The sequence below is a fragment of the Aulostomus chinensis genome, chromosome 9, assembly GCF_037954235.1.
Source record: "Aulostomus chinensis isolate RoL2024-O1b breed Wild chromosome 9, RoL_Achi_v1.0, whole genome shotgun sequence".
NCBI lineage: Eukaryota > Metazoa > Chordata > Actinopteri > Syngnathiformes > Aulostomidae > Aulostomus > Aulostomus chinensis.
This window is the reverse complement of record NC_141328.1, coordinates 17,501,582-17,529,459: the sequence shown is the minus strand read 5'-3', so window position 1 is coordinate 17,529,459 and position 27,878 is coordinate 17,501,582. Positions and strand designations below refer to the sequence as shown.

Genomic DNA, 27,878 nt, shown 5'->3' with positions numbered 1-27,878 from the left:
GAAGTCCATGACTAAAAATCAAACACACCAACACTTTCAATGTTTTGGTAGTGGTATGATTGATTCATGATTTTAAAAAAAAAAATCCATCCATCCATTTTCTACCGCTTATCCTGAAGAGTTGGGGGGGGGGGCTGGTGCCTAATTTTTGTCATTTTCTGAAAATATTTTTTGAAAAAAACAGAAATATGCTCATTATTTGGTATCATTTTCTGATGTTGACACTATCAACTTCAGTAGAGGGAGCTTCAAACTGAAAATACCCTATAAATTATAATTACGCTAAGTTTACTCCTGCCTCATATAGTAATTCTGAGTTGTAGGAATAAGAGTTTAATTCTGTGATTCTTTTTCAATCAACCTTTTATTATAGCAGTCGCATTCTTACCACAGCCAATTTTTTATCACCCTGGTATTAATATCTTCAGTGTTATATTGTGAAAGCAAATTTTAAATGTGACCAGATCTATATATACATCTATTTCAAACTTTGCCCTTTGTTTTCTTTTACTGTTTATCAAGCTCATACGAGATGTACTGCTTTTTTGATAACAAGGAACCATCAGCTGTGTGACTTTGATTTGTTTCTGCCCTGAAAACTGGCTGCAGCTGATGTCACTGACCACTAGAGGGCAGCAGAAACAAGTTGTCATCACTGCAACAACATGACACAGACACTGGCATTTAAAAAACACAAAACAGCTACTCACAATCTTAACATATCCAGAAGGAGCAAAAATATCCTTTATCCCATCCGAATGTCCTAGATTCATTTCTTTAATTTCATACTTGTTGCTAGTTTTAATTAAATACAACAACAACAACACATCTTTCTCCTTCCTCCAAACTCCAGTGGGGCAGCAGCAATATTTAAAGCGACCCACTGAGTCTACTTGATGCCTGCCACCATGTGGATCCACCAGTTAGCCTGCACGGTCCACCCTAGCTGCTCACACTCGGTGATTTGCTGGAGGAAGTGCTCCTTAGCCTCTGCCTCGCTCCTCTCCTCCTGGAGAGCCTCCCGTAGGTAGCGCATGTCCTCTGCAGCGCTCAGCTCTGGGATGCCAGTGAGTAGCATGAGGGAGAAGAGCGTGACCAGCAGACGGGAGTGTGAGCGTAGGGAAAGATACGCTTGGGTACAAGTGTCCTAAAGAAAAAACAACACATATGAGAAATAAAGATGGAAATATTCATTTAAACTTTTGTACATGAGAAGGATTCATGTCATCCATCGCTAGCAAAATGCGGTTGCTCGTGCTGTGTTCAGCTTTGCTTAAACTACCAGCCACACAGGGATATAAAACTAGCATAATATACAAACAATTAATGCCACTGTAAAACAGCACTTTGTCACACTCTCAACACTAAATAGATACTTCACCCGAAATGTGTTATTTGCGTTTCAATTACCTACAAGTTGGTGCTGTTTTGTTGCTGTAGCCGTTGTTAGCTTGAAAGCCATCGGTCGCTATTAGCTTCAGGCTACATATCAAAAAGAAATAATGCATCAAATGTCTTTTTGAGCTCAAGAACACTTATTTACGTGAACTTCAGAGACCAAAAAAACCCCACGTTTTTTCAGTGAAGTAATGCTTAAATCATGAGTGGGGTTTTTTCCCTTGGATATTTTAAGGAAACAAAAGTAGTTCATGTGGCACCTTAGGCATAGAATGCTTACTAGGACCTTGGCAGCTGTCACCGTTCTTATGGGCCTGTGGCTGAATGGTCTTAAGAACCCCATGAAAACTGTATTTCTACGCGCGCTGCTATGCCGTGAGGATTGTTTTCAGTTTGAGAATCTATTTCAATTTGTTTGAATCATAACCATTTGTACAGTGGGGTCCATTATCACTCAGTCATCAAGGTTTGGATTTTAGTTATTCATGCAAATTTGTGTGAAAGAGTAAGATTGAAAAGTTAAACAAATTTTACCCATTTTGACTAAGGAAGAAAAACCTAAAAGTAAAAATTTATAGTTACCCAGCCTAAACCATGACTTACACCTGCAACGAGTGGAAGATGTGTGCGCATGATAGAGAATATCAGCATGAGATACATTAGGGCTCCAAAACTTTCATCCTTGTGGGTTTGTTCCCATTTTAGGATTGCTGGCAAGAATAAATCATCCTTTTCGTAAGACGATTTCAGACTCAAAGACTCAAAGAATGGCCATGGCAGATTATCTGGCTTTTTGGCCGGACAAATAATGTGAAAGCGAACCGTAGTTTCTCCCCAGCGGGTCATCGCCGGCAACCTGAGGTGTAGTCTAGTGTCACATCTAGATAACACACCACATGTTATGCTGAACTTGGAACTTGTAGGTGAAGTTTTTCTCATCTCTCCCTCGTGCGCTGGCGTTGTCAGTATGTTTTCCTGTGTTTTTTTTTTTTAAGTCCCGCTGGATAGGGTACGTCATCCCCACGCCCCATAACTCAGCGTCAGAGTGAGCAGACTGTTCAGATCGAACTCGCTCCGACAAAAAGACTAGGGTTGAAGGAGGCTAAATTGGCGTTGCGATTTTTCCCCAGCCTGTGATGCTCAGTGTGACAAAAATACGACTTTCGTGGCTGTGTGAAAAGGGCTATAGAAGTATACTATCACCTTACACATTCATAATCAACTGTTCATACCCTGAAGCGTTGAAAGTAGAGGCTTTTGTGACCTTTGACCCTCCCCATGACATACAGAAAGTCAGGTGTCAAGACAAAAGGTACACGCTCCCTCTTCATGCCGAGGAAGTACTTCCTGTTCCCCAAAATGTGACCAAAGTCAATGTGAAACAAGTTCCCTAGAACAAAGAGGAAACACAAGAGAGTGGGTTTGATGAACCATGTGTGAGAGCAAGTTACAGATGAAACGGAAGCAGAACAAATGCAGTTCCTGAACAAGGATCTGTGGTGTACCGTTACCTTGGTCTGTGATCATGATGTTGTCATTGTGGCGATCACCTATGCCCAGCACGTAGGTGGCCACGCAATAACCAGCACAGGACTTCACAAACCGCTCCACCATGTTAAAATGCTGCAGTAAGCACAAGCATGTATACATTCGTTAAATAGTTAATGCAACGCTTTAATGTAATAACGGTGTACAATAGAGACTATGCTTTTCCATCCATTCTCTTCTGCTTATTCCTGTTAAGGGTCGCGGGGGGGCTGGAGCCTATCCCAGCAGCTACGGGCGAGAGGTGGGGTTCACCCTGGACAGGTCACCAGTCCATCACAGGACCAACAGACAACCATTCACTCTCACAGTCACACCTACGGTCAATTTAGAGTATCAATCAGCCTCGTCCCCTCTTGATGTCTTTGGACTGTGGGAGGAAGCTGGAGTACCAGAGAGAACCCACACAGGAACAGGGAGAACATGGAGACCCACACAGAAAGATCCTGTGCCCGAGCCGGGACTCGAACCCGGAACCTTCTTGCTGTGAGGCGACAGTGCTGACCACTGCACCACCGTGCCGCCCGGGCCTAGACTATGCTTAAAAAACAAAACAAAAACAAAACTAGAGCTTTCATGCTGTAGTTGTCTGATCACATTTATATTCATCCAGCCTAATAATATATTTTATTTCAAATATAATTCAAGGGAATATATGAAAGAAACAGGTGTTTTTCAGGAACACCTTTAAATTGACCTTTGAACTTTCGGCAGATAATCTCATCGATTCATCATTTTCAAGCTGTTACGCATTTTTAGAAATATGAGAATATTCTGCTTAAGAGTTATGTGTCTGATGTTTTTTTTTTTAAGGCACGAAAGTCCAATGAGCTTTAGAATTCTACACAAGATTTACTCCACATCCTCACACTCTTTGAGCTCTCCTAGTGTTTATGTGCTGGAAGCTCAAAGTTGGTCATTTTCATGCTGGAGCAGGTTTCACTCCTAAATGTGTTTTGATTTCTCAAATCATGCGCTTCACGATCATATCACTGATCACTGGTATATTTTGGCAACTTTTTCAAATTTTCATCGAGACAATTTTTGAATAAGCCCTGAATGGAGCGTGCCTTCCAGATATTTAGTTTGAGTAAGGTAAGAGCGTGTACATAATACTCTTATTATAGTGTGCAGCCAGGGCAAACCTGAGGGGGGACATCAGGAAGGCCAAACTGGACTACAAAAATAAAATTGGGGACATCTTCACAGCAACAACTCAAGGCAGGTGTGGCAGGGGCTCCAAAACACCACTCATTACAAACCCAAACCAAAAACTGCAGATGGAGACCGTGCACTAGCGGAGCAACTGAAGTGCTTTTTCGTTCGCTTTGAACAAAAACAGCTGCACTACAGCCACCAGCCGATGGCAGCTACACTCTCACTGACAGTAAATGGCGTCCCTGATAGGGTGCTGAGGGACAGACAAGCTCACAGGGGTCCTCTCTAAAATATTTAACCAGTCTCTTGCACAAACCACCGTCCCACCCTGTCTGAAGTCCCTAAAAAGATCCCCATCAGCTTCCTAAACGACTTTCGACCAGTGGCTCTCACACCTGTTGTCATTAGGTGTTCTGAGAAACTGTTCTGAAGTCACACCATGCAAGGACATGAAATGGAACCAGTCCAAACATAATTTTGTTCTACTGTTGTGTAATGACTAATGAATTCTGATGACTCACGATTTCCTGGAGTGGACACTTGGACTTGAGCCACTCAAACAGAGCGTCGTTTCTGAAGGCTCCAGTCGTTCCTCCCTGGCTGCGCTGGACTGCAGCGATGGTTACTGCATCCCTCACAATCTCAATCATACCTGTTGATGAGACACATGATTTGTGGCGCGTTGTTTGTATCCTGGATATTATTTGTGTCAATGAACCCATTAGATGTAGAATTTTTTTTTCACCAATGTGCCATTACAATCCCTATTTCCTATCCCAGCAGCTTTCGGGTGAGAGGCGGGGTTCACCCTGGACAGGTCACCAGTCCATCACAGGGCCAACAAATAGAGACAGACAACCATTCACACTCAACAGTCACACCTACGGTCAATTTAGAGTATCAATCAGCCTCGTCCCCTCTTGATGTCTTTGGACTGTGGGAGGAAGCTGGAGTACCAGAGAGAACCCACACAGGAACAGGGAGAACATGTAGACTCACACAGGAACAGGGAGAACATGGAGACTCACACAGAAAGATCCTGTGCTGGAGCTGGGGCTCAAACCTGGAACCTTCTTGCTGTGAGGCCACAGTGCTGACCACTGCACCACCGTGCCGCCCAGTTTTAGATTTAGATTCAGATTTAACATTAAGAGTTACGTTTACATTCAGATTCAGATTTATCATTTAGATTCAACATTTAAATTCAGATTAAATATGAAGACAACATTTTGCTTTAACGGTTCGATCTAGATTTAGATTCAGCATTTGGGTTAACCATTTACCATTTAAATTTAGATTTAACCATTCAAATTTAGATGTAACATTTTGATTTGATATTAAATATACTTTTGAATGTGAAAGTATTTCTTTTTAGCAATTTCTGTCTTAAATGAGTGGAAAATGTGCAAGATATGAAGAAAATGAACTAAATATTGAAAGTATCGGTTTGAACAGCGTAATTCAGTTTTTACAGTGGTTGTTTGATTGAGTCAGTTGTTAAATTTATTTTTGAAACTTAACAAGCAAAATAGATTTGGCTAACTGGGAATATTCTTAACATCTTGTGACTGATCTCTTTGAGTTGCTCCGCTGTTGATACCTATGTTGTGTCCCGTGGAGATGCAGCCGTATGGTACAAGGTTGAGGTCCAGAGATTTCTCCTGCCAGATCGAGTCCATCAACATCAGTGTCTAAACAGAGAGAGAGCGATAGTCATGTCACCTGACAATGAGTAATTAAAGTAAAATCACAATTGCAGTGGATAACAATCTGGCTCACTTGAATGACAAGCATGTCCTGTCTGAGGTCGTCGCCTTGTTTGAAGATGATTCCGACAGGTGTAGCATTGGTAGGTGACGGCATGGGAGAGAACTCCAGCCACAGCGGCTTCTTCTTTGATGCCATTACCTTGCATTTGTCCAGCTGGATTAGGAGGAAAACAAGTAGAAATTAGTGAATTCTCAACAGACTTCTCAATAGGAGTGATCATCTGTGACTGAATTATTCTCTCCGCTCATTTTCTGTCAGAACTAACGGAACCGTACCCCTGTAATCCTGACGAAACTGAATTCACACAAGCGACAACAAGCAACCATAGTTGTATATTCAGTCATGTTTATTTAATTCAATGAGCCATTGTCCAATAGTTACAAACAATTTGGCAGCGGTGTTACTGGCCCTAATTATTTCAATAAAAAGCACTCAGAGCACGAGTCGGGCTCACCAGGATCCTTCCCACTTTGACGCGAGGATCAAAGGGCAGCAGGAACTCGTCAGGAAGGTTGGTGTTGCGAAGAAACTCTTGTAGCCTAATTGGAGCTACAATGATAGCAAGATTATATATGTAAACGTAACAAAATTGCTCTCTAATTAGGAACAGCATAATTATCAAGCAGATAAAAGCCGTGCTCATTCAGTGACGCTTTCATGACTGAAAAAAAGCTGAATGCAAATTCAACATCTTTGTCCAAGCACATGTTCCACTATTGTTAGTCATTAGCAGAGCAGCAGCATATACATGAAGGAACCCTACCACCTGGCGCCGCAAATCCCCTGCTCATCGCTGATGAGCAACTAGAGTGGGTATTTTTCGAAGCTCAGGGTAGACTTATTGCATTTATGACATTCTTAAAAGGTGTCCAGTGTGATCCATTTAGAGTGACTAAACATTTAGAAATCGAACACCCACTGATCGAGTCCCACCTGCAGGAGTGAGGTCGGTTTTGTCCGGGTAGAGTTTCTTAATCATTATAGCAACTTCCTGAAGGGCCTCCACGGCCTGGACCTGTTGGCTGAAGCTGTCCAACATGGCCTGACCACAGCCCAACACGTAGGCCTCCAGTATCACAGCCATACGCTGACGGAAATACGGACACCCTGCCACCTCGCTACGGACATACCAGAAGAAGAAGTGACCGATTCTTTTGCTCTGTGGAGAAAAGAGGAAATAGTGCCACGTGGAGAGAGTCAGAGGGCGAGCTGCGAGCTGCAAGGGGAGAATTTTAAAAGTGCAGTTCATTTAATTTGTGAAATCGGTTTCGGCAAAAATGAATGGCCAGACTTGTAGTTAATAAAAGGAGAAGATTCTGTTTAAAGTCCCAGTTACACTTGACAATTCAAATTATTTCACACCCAATCAATAATTTGGGCCTAAACACACTGGACAACAGTGCCAAGAGTGAAAAGTAGTGGATTTAGCCTTAAATCCCTGTGACACAGCACCGTCACCATGGTCGTATTTACTGTATGCACTCCAACTGCTGAGCCACTGAGCCTATTTCTGTTGTAATGTGATGTCATTATAATATTTACATTTCAATATATAACTATATGTTTATTTATAGGATGCACTAATCTCTCCACACTTTCAAAACATTCAAACAACAGACCCACAGCGTTAATGTGGGGAAATGTCCAACAAACTCAAAGATGTTTTCTTCCTTACATCCCAATGTTGGGAACACTGACTATCAGGATGACTCACCCGCAGGGCTCTTCGGATGAGGTAGCGAGCCAGGAAACTGTCATGGTAAGGTTCCACTTTGAGAGTCTGCGTGAATAAACAGAGGAGAAACCACTTAAAAAAAAAATCAAACCTCATAAATCTCCATGGAAACCTGAATCCAGTTTAGTACAAAAAACTTTTCTGACAGCTGCCTCTTTTTAAAGTAACGATTTGTTTTTTTATGTTTATAATACGGCCAAAGCAGCGACGTCATGAAATTCCCAGTGGATCTAGACTCTGTGGCTGAGCCGTGGATGATGGTCACACAAGAAATTCAGAAGTGAATTTCAAGCAAGTGTACATTTTTATTCCAGTCAAAACAAATTTTTGTATTTTTTTCTTGATATGTTGATAATATCCGACCACAAGGTTGTGCCAGAGAGGGTGGATTCATACCTACACTCACCTTGGAGGTATTGTGGTGGTATTACTGCAACATGCATAACTAGGCACGCTATTCGAAGGGTATACTCACATTTTTGATTTTGATCTTGATTTTTTTTTTGGCCTATCAGAAGGGATATGAGCTCACTCTTGACTCTCACCCAGCAGTGGGAACACATACCTGCACCAGTTGCAGCAAATACTTCAGTACATCGTCATTGGACAGGCTCTCCAGTCTCTGGACTGCTAAGCTCCGGACCCTCTCGTCAGCGAAGTCCATGCTCAACAGCTCCAGGGCAACTGTCACATCCAGTTCACTGGGGTCCAAGTTTTCCAGTAGCCAGTGGACATCTTCAACTACACCGCGGTTCATCCAGTCAATGCTACGAAGGAACTGGGGAAGGTTGGAGGCATAAAGAACACTCTCCTCCCTGAATCTTTTGAGGCAAGCCTTGTCTGTGCAGCTCCCTGGGGATGAGGATCTGAGGGTTACGTTGCCATTGAATTGGTTTTGGATCGAGTCGACACGCAGTGAGGAGGAATCTGTGCTGGGTGAGGCAGATGGAGGTAAGGGAGAGGGTGCAGGGGGAGGAGCAGGAGATTTATTTGATGACATGGTGGAACCTTGCGAGAATCGGCAATTTGGGAGAACCACAGGGAAGCTGTAGTGATCTAGAAGGAAGCTGATAGCCATTGAGTCAGCCATATCCAGGTTAGTAGCGGTGGACAGCTTGTCTGCCTGGTAGGTGACGGCCTCTTCATCCAAGTCAGGGTAAGACCACATGTGCAAGGTGTAGGAGCCCTGACTGAGCACAGACCTACAGGGAACAACACAAAAATCATGAAAAATTTGGCAAAATTTAAAAAAAAACAAAACATCATATTATTTAAAAACTGTACCCGGAGAGAACCCACGCAGGCACAGGTAGAACTCCACACAGAAAGAACCCGTACTCGAACCGGGGCTCGAATCCAGAACCTTCTTACTGTGAGGTAACAGTGCTAACCACTGCACCACCGTGCCGCCCCCGGACAGAAATGTTAACTTATTTTCTTTGAGGTAGGGATCAAAACTGTAATTACAAGTGGATTTTAGGCCCAATTATTTGAGTCATTACTCCATCGCACACAAGAAAGGTAGAGATAGTTGTGTTCTGTGACCCTTGGTTCTATGAATATGGCCACAGTCCTATTGTACAGTATGGCTTCCTCCCCTAACAATGACTCACTATCACCTCTTGAGGAATAAAGTAATATTACATAGATATACATCAATGAATATAATGGTGTTTTGACATGAATTATTTGGTTTGTAAGTAGATTTCTTTTCACAATGCAATGCAAGTTCAGCTGGGAATAAACACTGACAAGACATGGCGGAAAAGGTTGTTACATATATGCATTTTTACCTGTGATCAATAAGAAGAAGATTGACAAAGTAGAGAACCTTCCCCTTCCCTTTTTGCAGGTCGGCCGCTTTATTGACAGAAGACGTATTGACCTTTGTGTCTCTGGCTAAGGTGGCGCCGTCACTACCACTGGCATTGATAGTGAAAGCAAGCTTTGCTCCCCGCGGGAGATCCCTGAGGAGAATATCAAAGTTCAGCCACTCATTCCACAGGACTTCATCTGCGAAGGTTTTGGGAAAAGAAGACACTGACGACAGAACCTTGTTCCCGTAGATTATAGAGCATTCTACAAAAACAGACTGAGGGTATTTGCTTGGAAGCTTTGGGATGTCAAAGCCAAAAAGTTTGACTCTGAGGTTTCTGTTGCAGTCCCACAAGGATATCATAAAAATGTCTTCCAAATTCTTCCCTTCAAGGCTGAGATCTTCATGTGAGCTGAGCTGACCACTGAAACCATCAACAGACGGCCATTCCACGAAACTGACAGTCTCTTTGACCAGCTGGGACACAGGAACCACAGAGAGGTGGAGGTCTTGATTGGTTTTCAGGCAAAGTCGGACCCACTGGAAATCGCTCAGGGAGTTGTTGCCTGATAAAAACTCCTCCCTCCCTGAGACTTTTAATACTAAACTATCAGATGGGACATCATACTCCTGGTCCACCATTACCTTTCTAAAAATTTGCAGAAGAATATCAGGTGTTGCGCTAAAATCCACCTGTATGCTGAAGCTGATCTTGCCCATGTAATGGAAGGTGACCGGGAGCTTTCTGCTCAGCTGGTCCTGTAAGTCATTCGGGACAGGGGCAGTTGTTATCCAGGGCTCTGTGGCGTACAACTTGTCATCCCGCATCCTTAGCTCTTGTTTCCTTGGAGATGCCAGTTTCCTGCGCGTGAACGTGAGCTCACCAAGTCTGTCAGATGCTTCCTTCTCCAGGTCATGTCCAATCAGGTAAGCTAGAAACTTCTGTTGTTCCTGCTTCTCCATAGAATCAACTGCCACTGGCGGCTTGACCACGATGTGCGCTGACAGACGGCCGCTGTTGTCGCATGACCATGGAATGTCTAATGTCCTGATAACCTGACAGTCATCATACGCCTCGTACCAGTCCTCTCCCCTGGAATATAGTAGAGTGTATTTCTCCGGATCCAGAATAGCAAGTGGGTCTGGATGGCAGTTCTGCTCCTGCACCTGAAGGCACAGAATCAAACACCTTAAAAATACTGCAGCATTTATTTTAAGCAAGTATTGTTTCAGACAAGGAGTCATCGACCATACAAGATCTACTGATTTGATCAATTTATAATATTAAAACACCAACCAGCTTCACCTAAATATCCATCCTCTGAACTCTTCAATTTTGACACGTCATTCAGTTTCGATCATTTCCAATAGCAAACATTAATCTTGTAGTTTTTAAGATGAAGTACATGTATTCACACATGATGAGAGACGCGAGGGGCAGCTGGGCGAGTGAGACTGGCCGACTCACTCATGGTGCCACTCTGGGGAGAGCAGCTGTACCTGGGTAAGCCCTCTTTGCTAGATCACACCGTCCTTTTAAAACCCTGCTTAATAAAAGAATAGACAAATACGTCATATGAAAAAAATTTAATTCTCTCTCTTTTTCTGTTTTGCAGGTTGCAGCTACGTGCATAGCACCGCTGGCCCTTAGATCACAGCGCAGGCGGTCACAGAATACAGCGAATAAGTCACTCGTTCTTCAAAAGAGACTGTGCACAGAAAAGGCTGGATCATTTTATTATCTGGTTTTAAAAGTACAAGCAAGCTCATGGCTTTACGATGTTTTCTGTTATAAAGGTGATTTTAAAAATGGCTGATGTGATCAACTTGCATTGAACATACCGTAACTTACATGAGTTTAAGATGCTTTTTGTTTTTTGTCCATTGTCGGTCCAATGCATGATTCTTCTGCTCACATTGAACCAGATTGAAGGACAAGACAGGCAGGATACACTCCCTCCTTCTTTTTTTCCCCCTCCTTCTCCCACACTCCCTCCCTCCCTCCCTCTTCCTCTTCACGTAGGGATATGTAGTAAAATATATAATTCTTTTTTTTGCCGTTTTGTCATCGTCACTTGAATTCACTTATATTTATGTAGTTTATCATGAATGCAAACATTTTCTCTCTATCCAAAATGTTACATGACAAAATGTTCACAAGTGTACACGCACAAATTCCTGAACAGAGGAACACTCCCTTGTTACACGTCAGTAACAGCCTAACTGTCAAGTTGCCATGTGTCAAGATTTGGACTTTTGAATTACCGGTAGTTGCATGTGAATCCAGGTGACAGGTGTGTAACGAACTCTACGGACACGGTTTCAAAAGAAATGAGTTGGTGGTTTTGACTTTCAGAAACTGAAAAGGTATTTTTTCACACAGTGACCCAACAGACCGATGTACCATCTGGATACCATGAGTACAACGTTTATATTTTGTATCGTTTTGTATCGTGAACCTGATGAAGACACAAGAGGAAAACTTCTGTTCACAATATCTTACTTGTATTTTTAGGAATAGATAATCCAATAAAGATGCAATTCAGCTACCTGGTGAGTGAAATCTTTTAGTAATGAATTTCTTACATATGAAAAAAACAAAAACAGGTTATTTTGCATTTCTGTCTATGAAGGAGTGGTTTGGGGGAGTTACAGGGTGAACCCAGGGATTAAAAACCCAGATCATTAAATAAATCTTCCTCTGATAACCCCATGTTCCCTCATCCCTGGGATTTTCTTCTCCTTCAACAAAGAAAAAAAAAAAAGAGACCAAAAAGTAATCAACAGTTCAAATACACCTCTCATCACCATCCCGAAATCCCCAGTATGCTGCCTACCTGCATGCAGATGCGCAGCCGCAGCTGGTGGACGCTGCACTGCGCAGGAAGGATGACTGACACCGTATTGACATCGTGATCCTCATCAGCGGACGTCTGCGGTGGTTCTGGACCAGCGGTCTTAAACTCACAGAAGAACCTCAGATTGTTCTCAGAGCAGCTTTGAGTCGACATATGTGACGGAGAGTCCCCGGCTTGTGGACCAGCAGGTACATTCAGGAGCAACACGGGATCCATTGTCGAGCATTGGACCTGTTAGTAATGAATAAAACTGCACATGAATCTAACCCTGGATTATGTTACTGCAGTGTCCTCACAGCAGGTGCAGCTCTCTAAGCCTGAGTGAGTCTACCTGTTTGACTGTGAGTGTTTTCTCTTTCAGTCATAGCCCTGGGACTTCCTCATTCTTTTTACTGCAGTTCCTAAAAATTAACACAGAAGATGCATTAACTGCAGTTTAAACTAAGTGGACATCCTTGTTCCCTTTTTGTGACTTTACTGATAAACTCATATAGTGCTTCTCGACAGGTCTAGGTAATAAATATCTGGCACCTGATTTTGTTAGAATTGTGGTTTCTCTTGGTTGGCTTCACATTAAAAAAAATAAAATAAATAAGCAGTCCAACAGTTCAAATGGAAGCAGTGCTGTACAGTAGGTTTGGGAAGGCACCAAACCTGTTTGAGTTGTTTGTGAGCAAAGAACCAGTTTGAGGTCAGACAGAATAACTGGAAGTGTATTCACATTCCATTACATGTTTTATGAGGTACCAGCATTTTACAGAAAACCAAGTTATCTTTAACACACCAGTGACCACTTTATACATATTACAGCAATATTTCACCCAGATAGCGTGTATCTTGGCTTTTAAGTACTCACAAGTAGGTGTCATGAGCTCACAAAGATGTGTTGATTCCCACCTGCATCACTTGTTTGTGAAAGAGAGCTAGCCTCGCATAGCTAGCTCAAAGCTAATAGGGTCTGACGTCTACAATTTTATTTTCAGTTATCCACAAACTCTTTAACACCCTTCCACTTGGGTGCTTTCCAGCAAGATGCACTTGAGAGTTCATAAATGGACATTTTGATACATTTTTGTTGCTGTAGCTCTTCTATCAGGAGCTATTAGTCATTAGCTTGAAGTTAATGGCAAATGGCTCTCTATGCATTCTGTCACAAAGAATTAAAACGTGAGGGGAAAACATGCCTTTGTAAGTTCAAGACCCTACTGCTGAGTACATGAGAGCACAATTAAAAAAAAAAAAAATGCGCCACCATATCATGGTGGATTACAAAAAACAACATCACCTGGTATGGATGAAATGAGGTCAAAGGGAAGTGCAGTATTACTGCAAAATATCTCAGAGAAGTACCTCCAGAACCGGAAGTACTGCGGTTCTCTTTTAAAAAAACAACAACAAAAAAACATCCAAATAATACATGTCTGTGTACAATAATTTGCTTCAAAAATGTAAATCCCCTTCCAAAATGTGAGGGCCTACTTTTTTTCAGCCTGGAAGTTAAAGTCTCCATGGGTCTGCAAAATGCAGGGTTCACCCTGATTGCCATCATCTGTAGAAAAACGTGGAAGTTATGCAATGAATGAACTGCACAATTGCTTTGTGACTTCCACATAACCACAACTACATTTGCATGTGTGCGGTTTTTATGTGATGACATTTACTGTTCCTGATAACCTCTGTATGTCAAACAGATGTGATGCAAAACAACTCAGATCCAGTCTTGACTACTGAGTCAGCAGGAAAAAATAAAAAAAAAAAAAAATCAATAAAATAAAAAAATCAGGTCAATATCCGAAGGCCTTACAAGAAAAGAAAAGGCTGAAACGCTGAGACAGGACAGCCCACAACTGGCGCAGACATGATTAAATAAACTGAAGAAGGAAGACGACGAGACGCAAGTGCTACGCATTAGGGAGGCACTAGGTAATCACACCTGAGTAGTGCACACGAGGGCAGGGCCTGAAACAAGACAGCAACAGGTGAAAACCAAAATAAAAGCACTAGACAAGATGCATGGGGAATGAATGAAAACACTACAAAGGAACATAACCTTTGTGGGAGAAGGTGATGTGGTAACCACTATTTAGAGACATAAATGCTTGAAAAATGCATCTTAAATGTCTTAATCTTGTGCGAATGATGAGTTTGAATGTTTTGGGAACTTAGGTTTGAGTCACATTTGAGCGTACTATAAAAGTGTTTTTTTTTTTTTAAAAACATATACGGAGTAAATGAATGAATTGATCTCATTTAAAAGGCAACTGTTGTCCCCAACAGTCAGAATCCATGAATGTGCTACAGATATGGACAAGTAAAATTTCATCATACAGAAATTTACAGTTTTTTTTCTCTAAGTCCAAACAGAATTAAAATGTTCCATATAAACACCTCAATAAGAATACAAAGGCCCGAATAAAAGGAAGTTTCTAAGGGGAATGAGTGGAATGTATACTTAAGCATGTGTGATTGGATCTGGATTGTCTTGATACTACGATCTGGACATCTATCCTGTAAAGATGAATCTCTCATTTATATAAAATAGATTTAAAAAAAAAACATATGAAACAATCTGATGACATACAAGTTATTTTCCAGTGAAATTTTGACACCTTCACACAAACATCCTGGTGGGGAGGTCCTGCCTCAGGTGGAGGAGTTAAGTATCTCGGGATCTTCTTCAGGTGGCACAGTTGTGCAGTGGTCAGCACTGTCGCCTCACAGCAAGAAGGTTCTCGTTCGAGTCCCGGCTCCAGCACAGGATCTTTCTGTGTGGAGTCTGCATGTTCTCCCTGTTCCTGTGTGGGTTCTCTCTGGGTACTCCAGCTTCCTCCCACAGTCCAAAAAAGTGCAAATTGGGACTAGGTTAATTGAATACTTTAGACTGACCATAGGCATGGCGGGGAGTGTGAATGGACTGGTGACCCATCCAAGGTCAACCCTACCCCTTGCCCGAAAACTGCTGGGATAGGCTAAAGCCCCCCTGTAACCCTTAACAGGATAGGAAGAAGAAAATGGATGTATGGATGATGGGATCTTGTTCACAAGTGAGGGTAGGATGGAGCGGGAGATTGATAGGCGGATTGGTGTGGCATTCGCAGTGATGCAGGTGCTAAACCAGTCTGTTGTGGTAAAGAGGGAGCTTAGCCAAAAGGTGAATCTCTCGATTTACTGGACAATCAAGTTACAACCCTCACCCACGGTTATGAGCTTTGGGTAAAGACTGAAAGAACAACATCGCAAATACAAGCAGCCGAAATGAGTTTCCTCTGCAGGGTGGCTGGGCTCTCCCTTAGAGATAGAGTGGGAAGCACAGTCATTCGGGAGGGACCAAGGGTAGAGCCGCTGCTCCTCCATGTCGAGAGGAGTCAGTTTAGGTGGTTCAGGTATCTGGTGAGGATGCCTCCTGGACGCCTGCCTCGGGAGGTGTTCCAGTCATGTCAGACCGGGAGGTGGCCTCAGGGCCCACCCAGGAAATGCTGGAGGGATTATATCTCTCAGCAGGCCTGGGAACGCCTCAGGATTCCCCCAGAAGAGCTGGTGCACGTGGCTGGGGAGAGGACAGTCTGGGCTTCCTTGTTGAGGCTGCTGCCCCTGCGACCCGGACCCAGATAAGCGGAGGAGAACGACGATGATCCTGCAAAATTATAAACTAAATTCTGCCTTTCAATCAGTTTTCAATCTCACTTTTTACAAGACACCATACACACAATTCTTACAACCCAAGATTATTCATGTGCCTCAACTACCACTAATTGTCTGAAGACGCTCCAACTACATGTGGTTTTGAGCGGCAATGTTTCTGAATTATGAATGGATTAATGACAACAGTTCAAACTCAAAGCCTTCAGTGGTACACAGATTAACAGGTATAAAAGGTAAACTGTTTAAACAAGAGCTGAGCAGAGAGGCAATGTCCAAAAATGTAGCCTAGTCAAGGCAAAAGATTCAGGCAAAACACTTACATTTGAGCAAGGGGAGCATAGGGATATGTAAGTGGAGAGGCCCCAGAATTGATTCCTGAGGAGCTCCACCTGTTATTTATGTTCACTCAGGTTTATAATAACCAACTGCCATAAGGTAGTCCGGGTCTTTGAAATATACTTTGATTCAAACAACTGAAAATAAAACAAAAATTGTCCTTTTTGTAATTGTTGTTTATTAATGAAACACCATGACACTGTAAAGACATTTAATAGCTGTAGTATTCAGGACAATTTCAAGGAATCCAGAATTAAGACAGCAACTGACTACCCTACTTGTACATCAAAGGATACTACACAGTTAAAAACATTTTAACCAACAAGTCTGTATGCAAGGTAGCAGTAGAAGGCCTGGTGTGATGATCAAAAATTTACCGGGTCAAAGTCATACAGTTGCACTGTTCAGGTGTGTTGAAGTACAAAAGTAACAGTACAATTTACTTGTACATTTGGCATTGAAAGAATAGTTAGGACCTGACTTGAAAGGATTCATCCTGCCAGGTGATAAGGAATTTTATCTGGTGTCCTGTTTGAACTTTCTTGGGTCTCATCCGCGTAATTTGTCTGTAAGGTGAAAACCTGGTCTGACCCCAGGGCCTTGACCTGGGCCTGCGAGTGAACCTGTGGTGCCTTTCATAATTCTCTCATAATCATCAATTTGTTGTCATAACACTTACTGATAGTGAAGCTGACACTCATGACGCCAGCGTTGTCTATATGCAGAACTGTGTTTAGACAATGTGAAGGTTACATTTGTGCAGGACCTTCCAATTTGGTATTACTGGTAAGTGCCTGACATTACGTGTCTGACTGTTTATGGGGGTCAGACACGGACGCTCTGGTGGAGCTGACTCAACCTCATTTCACCCTCCAACCCTGTACCTCGGCCGTTGCTGTCCAGTCACGTGTCAACTGTAAGCCATCTCTGAGTCTCAAGCCAGTTCCTTGTGTCTGACGAATTCCCTCATCACACAAAATTCCTCAACACCAGGAAAGGATCATCACGATTGACACGCACCACGAGACGACACAACAATAAAAGGAAGTAAAACAATATCAGCACAAAGAGGAGACACATTTCAAAGATCAGCCTGCATATTAACACTCATATACAATAAACACTTTCAACATAAAACAGTAAAGGATTAAACAGCATCCAACACAGGCAGTGAAAGCCCAGACAGGGTATGAAAGAACCCCACCCCCAACCCCTCACTGCAATGAGTTGTGTGATGTGCATTACAGGTATACTCAATAAACAAAAAACACATTATGGAAATGCAGATAGACAGGGTGTTAATTAGGCGTGCCAATAAATAGGTTCCTTATCAGCATAGAATACAATCATAGATTGCTTTGTTTACCTGATTTTGTTAGAGGCTGGCACTGTAATCTTATGTTTCGTTTACGTTGATCTCCCCCGGACAAGGGGACAGAGTCTTTCTGTCAGGCTTTCCTGGTGCTCATGCAGCTTTTTGGTTGTATGCAATGCTACATCCATAATTCGCTTGGAACTTAGATACAGACAGGAGTCTGAAGAAATTGTTGAAGAGGTCCACATGTCCTTCATGTACCTGAGATCATGTTCATGTTCCTGATCAGCATTGAAGGTTTTCTGACCAAGAGAAAAACACAAAAAAGACTCAATGTCCTTTGAAGACACAACAGCGAACACAGAGCATCACAATAAGCAGAATCACAGCAACCAAACCAAACCAAACACCAGCAGATAGAAAAGAGTGGGTTTCACGGCAATGTTCTTCATTCACTTCGCATGATCAAAAATGAATACAATTCAAAAATGAGTTTGAAACACATCATGGTTTCGGTGGTGGATTCACATACTTGTACAGATTTTGGGGGGCTGTACATTGTAGTGCTGTTAAACTAATATACTGTGAGGTACACAGATGCTAACATTTGTGCATGTGGTGGCAGAGATCTGCTGCTGGGGAAAGTTTAACAACACCACTGATTAATTAATAAATCAGTCAGAGTAAATCAAAATTGAATGTCATTGTCATGATGATGAGGTGGGAGGGTATATTACGGGGCTGTAGTATTCTTCCTCGAAACCTGTCTGTTGAGTTGTGTAAATGTGGAAAATGGTACCCTTTAACTCCACTATCACAGCAGAATAGAAACAGCCTCCATCACTGATAATAAACTTTAATTTTTATTTCCATGCATGTAACTCCTCCAGCAGTTTCTGCCTGGTGTGACGGCAGTGACAGCCACATTGTGCAGTACTGACATCTATTGGCCACAAGTAGCACTGCATAAACTTGATCGACGAGTATGTGGGGCTTTAAGTAAAACCAACAGCTAAATTAAAAGAAATGAAGTGAATATGGAGCCCTGGTTTGATCAGAGAGATATTTTTAAAGGGCATGGACTGAAAAATAATACAAGAGATATAACTGATTCCCTCAGTGTAGCCATTTTTTAAAAGGCACAAGGTAATAACCTGTTCCAATAAATACTAAATAATAAATTTGAGGGAACTGTCTAGAAAATAAACTGAAGTAGTTCTATCTCGTGCCTTCAAAATAATGTTCTTTTTCTGAGTGATAAAAACCGTTCAGCCAACAGCTGAGGGACCTGTAACTGGTGGGCTCGTTCTACTAAACTCGGTTTGAGCCGTGACGTCTCCGACTCTGTACATCTCTACTCCGTGCGCAATCTGGTCATTCCAGCTCGTGCACCACCGGAACCGGCTGAGCAGCGCCTGTCTCATCTCTGTGTTCCTCAGCCCGTACACCAGCGGGTTGATGCAGGGGGGGACTATGAGCATCATCAACAGGGACATGTGCAGCACCGCAGCCATAATGGAGGGGGTTGGCTGAGGCTTGCTTACACCTTCAAGCTGAGGGGACATGTCCATCATGGCCACGGTCCCCTCCACCTCCCACAGCGCGTCCGAGGTGGCTTTAAGGAGCAGTGGCAGCAGCTGCAGGAACAGCATGCTGCAGTAGAACAACACCGTCTTGCGCGCCCTGGTGTTGACGGCGTTGAAGGGGATCACCGCGTTGCGCGCGTCCTGGTACATCCTCACATAGGAGAAGATGTAAACCGAAAAGCACAACAGAAGAGTGAACGATCCCGTCAGTTTACGAAACACGGCAGAGACGCGGGGGAACCCCAAGTACTGCTCCATGGTGTCCGGCTCGCAGAGCAACCCGCTGGTGGCATACTTGCTCCTTTGACCTCTCCCCGCGTGTAGCAGCACCATCTGAGTGGTGCTGATGAAGAGAGAGTAGACCCAGATGACGCTCAAGGAAAGTCGCAGACGGGCCGGAGTGAGAATGACCACGTAGTTGATGGCGTGACACACATACAGGTAGCGCTCCAGCGCCATGCCTGTGATGGTGCCCAAGCTGCTGAAGATGCTGACGGTTCCAGTGAAGAACTGCACGTAACACCAGGTGTTGAAGCTCATCGTTCGGCGTTGGATGAGTGAGTGGATGATCGTCGGACCTAAGGTGACGGTCTGCAGGAGGTCGCTCAGAATCAGGTTCTTTAGAAGCGCGATGCGCGGTTCCCATGAGAGGTCCTCAGAGCGTCCGAGTCCGAAAAGTGCCAAACCGTTCACCAAAATAGAAATGATGGTCAGAAGTACAAAAGCACTAATGAGCATAGGGACAACTTGTCCGTATGGCAAGAGATGTAGAAAGAGGCAACCAGCCGCGTCCAGTTGCTCGTTTGCGCGCGGCTCACTTCGGTTTTCCGCGCTCAACCAGTTGCACTGCTCGTCGAGATCGTGAGCCCCCGTGGCTGTCATCGCAGACGCTGCTGGCGTTTTTACAGGAATAAGCAATGGAACGGCTTCAATCATTCATTAAACCAGAGGCGACCACGCAGGTGAGGGTGAGGGTGAGAGAGAGAGAGAGAGAGAGAGAGAGAGACAGAGACAGAGACAGAGACAGAGACAGAGACAGAGAGAAATTTTAAAAATCCCTTTATTAAAACTCTAAAGGGTGCAACTTTTCAGCCAAAAGGCATAAGAAACCCAACAAATAAAAAATGAAACACAAAAATAAACAATACAAAACAATAAAACCAGTAGTCATTTCCAGTTGTTCCAGTTTCAAAAGTTTGCCATTTTCAAAAATTACCTCTGTGTCAGTCTGCAAAACTCAAAATCCACCCTGAGCTGAGCCACCAGCATCCCAGTTTGCATCAAAAGCACAACCTCTGACCCCTAACCCCTCACACGTTTTTTTTTCTCAGTTTCCAAATAGCTAACTTTGCCAGTCCTGAAATGACATCAATTAATGTGTGTACAGATTTCTTCTTTGCAGAGTAGCGTGGACCATAGATGAAAAGACAAAATGGAAAATGCTCCCCTCCAGCCCTGAACCATGACTGTAATTGGCTGAACAGCCCAGCCAGTCTGGAACACTAAATAAACAGATGATGAATTGTTTCTGTTTACAAGCAGAAAGGACATCTATCCCCTAAGGATTGAGGTGCACCAGATACCTGTTCGTAGCAAAGGCCCCATGTACAATCCTCCACTGGAGGTCACCCGTCCATTTGTCAATGGGGGGTTTGTACAGGGCCTGCCAACAGCCCCTCGGAGACGATCCCAAGCCAAAAAAACTGTCCACTTTGACACCTTCACCCCTGTCTGAAAGCGTGGATTTAAAACCTTCACACTGACACGAAAACACCCAACTCTGAGGTCTGTAAAGACAGGAGACATATGGCTTGTCTTTGACTGCAACTTCAGCAGTTCTGATGCTGCCATCTTTGCTTGGTAGGAGGTGGGTTACCTTTCCTATAGGCCAAAGGGCTCTGGGTAACTGGGAATCAATAATCATCACAATAGAGTTTAACCGCAGCTCTGGTTTGTGCTTTGGCCATTTGTGTCGTGTCTGGAGGAATGGTAGATAGGATTTGGTGAAGTGTTTCCAGAAATGATCAGAGTGTATTTGTCACAAAAGATACGGATGTCTCAGATAGTGGTAGGATGGTCCATCTCTTTGGAGGTATAGCAGCGTGGGATTGGGATTTGAAGAAGACAATAAAGCTCCTTTTCCCAAGAATTCCAAGCTTTAAGAAGGTCTTGTGGAAGGCACTCTGTACTGCCTTTCATCTTCTCTGGTGAGATTTGGAAAAGAAGGACCCTCTAACTTGTAGATGTGTGTTCTGCCAGCAGGGAGTGCCAAGTGTCTCTGCTCTTGGTGAGAAGCAGAGGAGTGGAGAACTAAAGGAGAAGATTGCCTCTGCTGAGTGGAATAAGAAACTAAAGGCTGGTCAGGGTTCACTACTGATGGATTCAAAGGCTGAACGCATGGATTTGGCAGTGCTGCGGGAAAACTGGAAAATACTTGTGGTGAAAGAATTGGCCTCGGTAGACCATTTGAAGAAACTGCGGTATCCAGGATCAAAAAGTTAGGCATAGCAGAGGAAAGTCCGATTTGGATGAATGTCTTGAAGAGGAAGAATGAGCGGGTGATGATCTGTCTGTATGATGCTGAATATCCATTGTTGTGAAGATTATGAATGGATCAATCAGCTCAGCATCATCCAATCAGGTATGTCCCCTCCTTTGCTGATATCCACATGTCCTTGTTCCCTTTGTTCGTCATCCTGTAACCCATGTGTGTCTGTTGTATGATTTGTGCATATTCTGTCCGTTTGACATGCAGCACCGTTTGATTTAGCTCCAGAATATTGGACTTCATAGTCTCTCAGATGCGTTGGAGGTTGGGTGCCATGGCCTGAATGGCGAGGATTGTCTTCTAATGTCTCAGAATCCATAACAGTCACGCTCCGGTTAAAAGGAACAGATTTATAATAGGAGGGTTCCAGGATTTTACCTATCGTGATTTAAACCATCAGGGTGGTTATAAAGGAGACTACGACAACTTGAATCCACGCTCAACATATTTATTTAATAATGTGGACAGTAGAAGTGTATGGGGGGAAAAAAACACATGGGTCTATATCTAAAAGAAAAGAAATACCAGATTGAATGAACATGTATTTTTTCTCATATCTTTAAAAAGGAAATATTGTTTCATCAAAGTTAAGGATAAATTATGGTGCAAAATAAACTTCTTACCAATTCTGCCGCCCTGTGTAGAAGAGAAAGGATGAATGACAGACAGATGTCCACCATATCAGGAAGCAACACAAGAAGCTCGTGGGTGAGTGAGAAGAGAATATTTGTTCATATATCAACCCATCTTCCAAAAACTGGGGTTTGGTTTGCAAATTTTAAATCCCACAGTACAAAGACAACATTTCAAATACTGCACAAAAAAAATGTAATTCATTTTTTCTATTAATTCCTAATCTATGATGTGGTGCCAGGAACTTTTTTGTTTAACCTCTGTTGCATCGCCTCTTCCCTGAACAGCACCTGGGAACTGAGAGTTTTGACTGAACTGAATTATACACAGCCCCCCAATAGCAACACTCCAGCGCCCCTCTGTGGAGGGTTTTGAACCTCCGCTGTCAAACTGACAGCAGCACGCAGCTGCACAATTATATCAATCAGAAATGTCATCTTTTCTTTCCGTCTATAGGCCCTGAAACACAGACAACACTATACATTTTATGACAGCAAAAAAAAAGTTATTTTTATTTTTTTTAAAAAGGCTCATAGGGTTCCAATCAACACTGCTCTGACAGTTTTACTATTAATCACGAATGATTCTCCACTTGTAGCTCTGCAACAGTTAGTACAATTAGTACAATGGGGCAAAAAGTGGGGACACGAAATGGACAGACAGAGAGGCACAAAAGAAGTAAAGAAGGATGGAGGCTAAGTGGGTTGCAGGGGGTGGAGCGATGGAATACCTCCAGCCTTATATAGGATGCGTTTGCGTAGAGGCTTCAGCTGCTCCCCCCAGGGAATGTCCAGGAATAGAAGAAGGTAGATGGAGAAAGAAGAATAACAGCAAATATCACTTTTAATAATAGTTATGTTCTACAGTCTGCTGTTCATCCTCACCAAATCTCGTTTTTTTTTCTCTGTCCTACCAGATAAAAGACCTGCTGAAAAACAACCATGTAAAAGCATCAGCTGGTGCTGTCAGTCACGCATCGTACAGACGCTCGATGAAGGAGGTGACATAAGACAGACGGTATGGAACCTGAAGCTGCAGTCTAGCCCATGGGGAAAGATGGGGTAGACAACTGAGAGGGGTGAAAGGAGATTAAGATGGGAAGAGGAGACGAAGTGGATTAAAATGCAAAGAATAGCAGAAGAGTGAAAGAAGAAGAAGGAAGAGGGGGCTAAATGTGTGGTCTGTGAGGATAGGGGGTATGCTGGACATTTTATAGTTCCTGTCAGTTACGCAAAAGGGAGAGATAGGAAGAATCCATTACATTTAGGAAGGGATGCAAATTATGTGGCAGTTGCAGAATCGTTTTTCCCTAAACAATGCGAGGGAGCACAGTCATTGTCATATACTGTAACTGTGTGGAGAACGGCTTTTTTTCAAGCAGGCCACAAAGACAAACTCAGCTGCAACACTTCTGTATCAGCTGATGATCAGCTGTTCCAAGCCGGCCCACTTCAGCTGACCACCCAGTTCAGTCACCTTCCATGCATTCCACTGGCTCATCTGATTCCCCTCCATGCACTCTATTGGCAAATGCCATTCTAAGCATCTTATTTTAAAATGTTTTCAACTAGCAACCCCTCCTGCTGGTGCTGCCTGGCAACCCTATGAGGGCCCTGTCAGCTTAGCACACTGACTCAAAGAAACGCGCCAACTTTTGGTAATATATGCCGACTGTCCATCATTTTTAGAGTCAGACAAGCAGCTACATACCCTTCTCTCCTCTCTGTGCGCAACACGGAACTCCACTGGACAGTAAACTGAGAGTTGGCATAGCTGCATTGGGCGCTAACAGTGAGGCTTATTGCATGAAATAAAAACAAAACATTTTTCAATTTTCAACTTTTTTATGATAATGATAAGCACAAAGACTTTCAGAAAAAGTTTATTTCATGACTTTTGATAAGGCGTCTGCCCCGGTGCTAGTATTAATGGCAGCAAGGCTAACCAGCTGTTAGTGGTAGTTTGAGGCTCTGTTACACACATACACACACACACACGCACGCATGCACACATACACACACACATAGGAGAAATGGGTTTCTATCTGGCTCTAAAAAGGATGAACAATAAGCATTGTGAGATATGTGAGTTCATATTCATGTCGGTGGTGTAGTGGTTAGCACTGTGGCCTCACAGCAAGAAAGTTCTGGGTTTCGAGCCCCAGCTCCAGCCCAGGATCTTTCTGTGTGAGTCTCCATGTTCTCCCTGTTCCTGTGTGGGTTCTATCTGGTACTCCAGCTTCCTCCCACAGTCCAAAGACATCAAGAGGGGACGAGGCTGATTGATACTCTAAATTGACCGTAGGTGTGACTGTGAGTGTGAATGGTTGTCTGTCTCTATGTGTTGGCCCTGTGATGAACTGGTGACCTGTCCAGTGTGAACCTTGCCTCTCACCTGAGGGCTGCTGGGATAGGCTCCAGCCCCCCCCCCCCCTTAATCCCTCCAGCCCCCCCAACACGAGGTGTTGTCATTTCATTGATTCATATTGATTTTGATCCAAAGTGGCCACAGACTAGACCACAATACAAACACTATTCATTCATCCTGTTTCTGTTGTCAGACAACAGCAAAAAGAGGAAAACTGAAATGAGACCACTCACTAAATTATATTGGTTGAATTAAAGAACAGCAGGTGTGATATCAGAGAAAACAGGGCTGACGGACATTGACTGATAACCCAGCAGCAACCAGTGGATGCCGGCCAAAGATGATAACCTACTGTAAAGTGTACCTTTCTCACAGAAAACTTTTGCCAATATTCGAATTAGCCGATAACAGCAGAGCAATATCACCAAGAAGGCAATGTTTTGGATCTGAAGTCAACAATAGACATGAGTTCAAAGTTAATAATAATACAACCTCATAGACATCAACCTCTGAAACTATGAAGACTGGTTTCTGGTACTAAATACATTCTGGAATGAACTTCAACACAACACAACAAACACAACCAAAGTTAGAGTTGTTGTTTCTGAGAATACCAATGAGACACTGCTCAGGACACAAATAGCAGTGAAACAATTGACACAATACAGAGCTTCACTGCTTCAAATTCCAGAGTGTAGACCAGGGTCAGCTGAGAATCCTACATTCTTTGGTTTGTTTCCAGAAGTTGAGTTGGTGGTCATAGGTGGAAATTAACCAGAAGCTGTTTATTTATGCAAGAATGCAACTATGGATGTTGCAAATGTAATTAAGACAGGACAAATTGGAACATGAATAATAAAACAAGTACAAATTAAAAGTGACACCCATTTCCACAGTTATGATGTAGGTATGTGATATTAAATGAATCTTCTAAACTGGGAGATAATTATGGCTTTTACAATATTATTATATCGTACTGTCTAACTTAGTGCCATAATCAGGCTAGATTATTGTAAAATAAATGACTAGTCTGAAACAGTTGCTGTGTTGGAGGCTGGACTCAAATTTAGAGCCCACAGTTAGGCTAAAAATGTAGTATGAGATGATTTATTAAAAAGGGCTGCACAGTGGTGCGTTTTTGCACTGTCGCCTCACAGCAAGAAGGTTCCGGGTTCCATACCTGGCTCCAGCATGGGGTCTTTCTGTGTGAGTCTCCATGTTCTCCCTGTTCCTGTGTGGGTTCTATCTGGTACTCCAGCTTCCTCCCACAGTCCAAAGACATCAAGAGGGGACGAGGCTGATTGATACTCTAAATTTGACCGTAGGTGTGACTGTGAGTGTGAATGGTTGTCTGTCTCTATGTGTTGGCCCTGTGATGGACTGCTGACCTGTCCAGGCTGAACCCCTCAGCTGGGATAGTCTCAAGCCCCCCCCCCCCCCCCCCGCAACCCTTAACAAGATAAGTGATAAAAAACATATACTCCATCCATCCATCCATTTTCTACCGCTTATCCTGTTAAGGGTCGTGGGGGGCTGGAGGCTATCACAGCAGCCTTCGTCACAGAAAGATCCGAGCTTGAGCAGGGGGGTTGAACCTGTAATCTTCTTGCTGTGAGGCGGCTAACGACTGCACCAGCGTGCCGCCCTAAAACATATTCTATTACTGTATATTCCACCAATTCAGTGCAAAAAAGAAAAGAAAAAAGAAAGGACATCCATCCGATCCAGGTGCATTCATAGACCTGCTCCTAACATGTTGAGTTCCCCAACATAAATGTTCACTACATTAAAAGGAAGGCAGTGTAATTTCTGTCACAGTTCATTCATTCATCATCTTCCGCTTATTCCTTTCTATTAAGGGTCTGCGGGCGAGAGGCGGGGTTCACCCTGGACAGGTCGCCAGTCCATCGCAGGGCCAACATACAGAGACAGACAACCATTCACACTCACAGTCACACCTACGGTCAATTTAGAGTATCAATCAGCCTAGTCCCCAAATTGCATGTCTTTGGACTGTGGGAGGAAGCCGGAGTACCAGAGAGAACCCACACAGGAACGGGGAGAACATGCAGACTCACACAGAAAGATCCTGTGCCCGAGCTGGGACTCGAACCCTGAACCTTCTTGCTGTGAGGCCACAGTGCTAACCACTGCACCACCGTGCAGCCTCTCTCACAGTTATCAAACATAAAATCATATGCATAGTCAGTCTCTTCAAACAATCTCCTTCCCTTGTCAATGCACAGAATTTAAAGTTTTCCATTAACCTCTCTGTGAATACCAATGCACCATTAGAAAAAATGCACACTCTTGCACCAGGCAAGGCTTTAGCAATATGTGGAAAATGTAATAAAAAAAATTAAAACTGTAACAAACAAAATGTGAATATGGTGCTTTATTCTTATTCAAGTGACCAATAAGTCACTGACATCCTGTGATTTCTTTTATGTTTGATGTCTGTTTGCATGAATTGGCTTGTTTTTTTTTTGTGTGCACATTATGATGAATTTAACACCTAAACAGATGCTAACATGTCCCATGTCTTTAAGGACAAACACAGTGCTTAATTTGTAAATCATAAGGTGCCAGAAGGCTGAGTACATATGACAGCTCAGGGGTGAGAGAGGGGCACAGGTCCGGGATCGTATACAGACAACAACATACAAATAACCACTTGTCCTGATGTGGGACTTACAAGCCTCCATTTCAAATAATATCAATAGTATCAATGTTAAGACACAATTCACAGTTATTTAGCCTCCTCTGCGCACCACAGGTGAATGGCCACATCACCACAGGTCGAACTTAAAGTCTACAGTCAGCAATTCCTTTCTCAACAGGTCCAACTTGTAAAACAAACAAAAAAAGAGCTCACAATAAATCACACAAATCTTCTATTATTATTATTACGGTAGTTAAAGATTGGCACGGCGGCCTATTATTAGACGGTATGCTCACCATTTAGTTGTCCAAGACACCCCACATCACGTTAGACCCGGCTTGGCTAGCTGGAGGTGAACCTGGCTAGCTGGAGGTGAACCTGGCTAGCTGTGGCGGCGCTAGCCTCCTGCTGTAGCCGATTTTGATCGTCAACATGACCGCTGCAGCTGTCCTCGTCGCCGCTTGTGGAGGCTTTTCTGACTCGTTTTAAGCGTCATGCGACTCTTCTTT

General features: G+C 43.2%; 1 protein-coding gene across 3 annotated transcripts; it reads right to left on the bottom strand.

Moving 5' to 3' along the window:
- Positions 1 to 147: 147 nt before the first annotated feature.
- LOC147256132 (phosphatidylinositol 4,5-bisphosphate 3-kinase catalytic subunit gamma isoform) lies at positions 148 to 27,878 on the bottom strand. Of its 3 annotated transcripts, XM_086214026.1 has the most exons (15): positions 27,666 to 27,878; positions 17,625 to 17,875; positions 12,612 to 12,681; positions 12,260 to 12,511; positions 9,400 to 10,589; positions 8,172 to 8,808; positions 7,586 to 7,651; positions 6,805 to 7,030; positions 6,326 to 6,420; positions 5,881 to 6,024; positions 5,702 to 5,792; positions 4,623 to 4,753; positions 2,910 to 3,021; positions 2,631 to 2,788; positions 148 to 1,147 (listed from the first exon to the last, which is right to left on the bottom strand). In XM_086214026.1, the coding sequence occupies exons 4-15, from the start codon at positions 12,494 to 12,496 to the stop codon at positions 890 to 892; spliced, it is 3,345 nt and encodes a 1,114-aa protein (XP_086070152.1). In that variant the 5' UTR covers positions 12,497 to 12,511; positions 12,612 to 12,681; positions 17,625 to 17,875; positions 27,666 to 27,878; the 3' UTR covers positions 148 to 889. The 3 variants fall into 3 exon arrangements, with proteins under 3 accessions (XP_086070152.1, XP_086070151.1, XP_086070150.1); XM_086214025.1 differs by lacking the exon at positions 17,625 to 17,875; XM_086214024.1 differs by lacking the exons at positions 12,612 to 12,681; positions 17,625 to 17,875.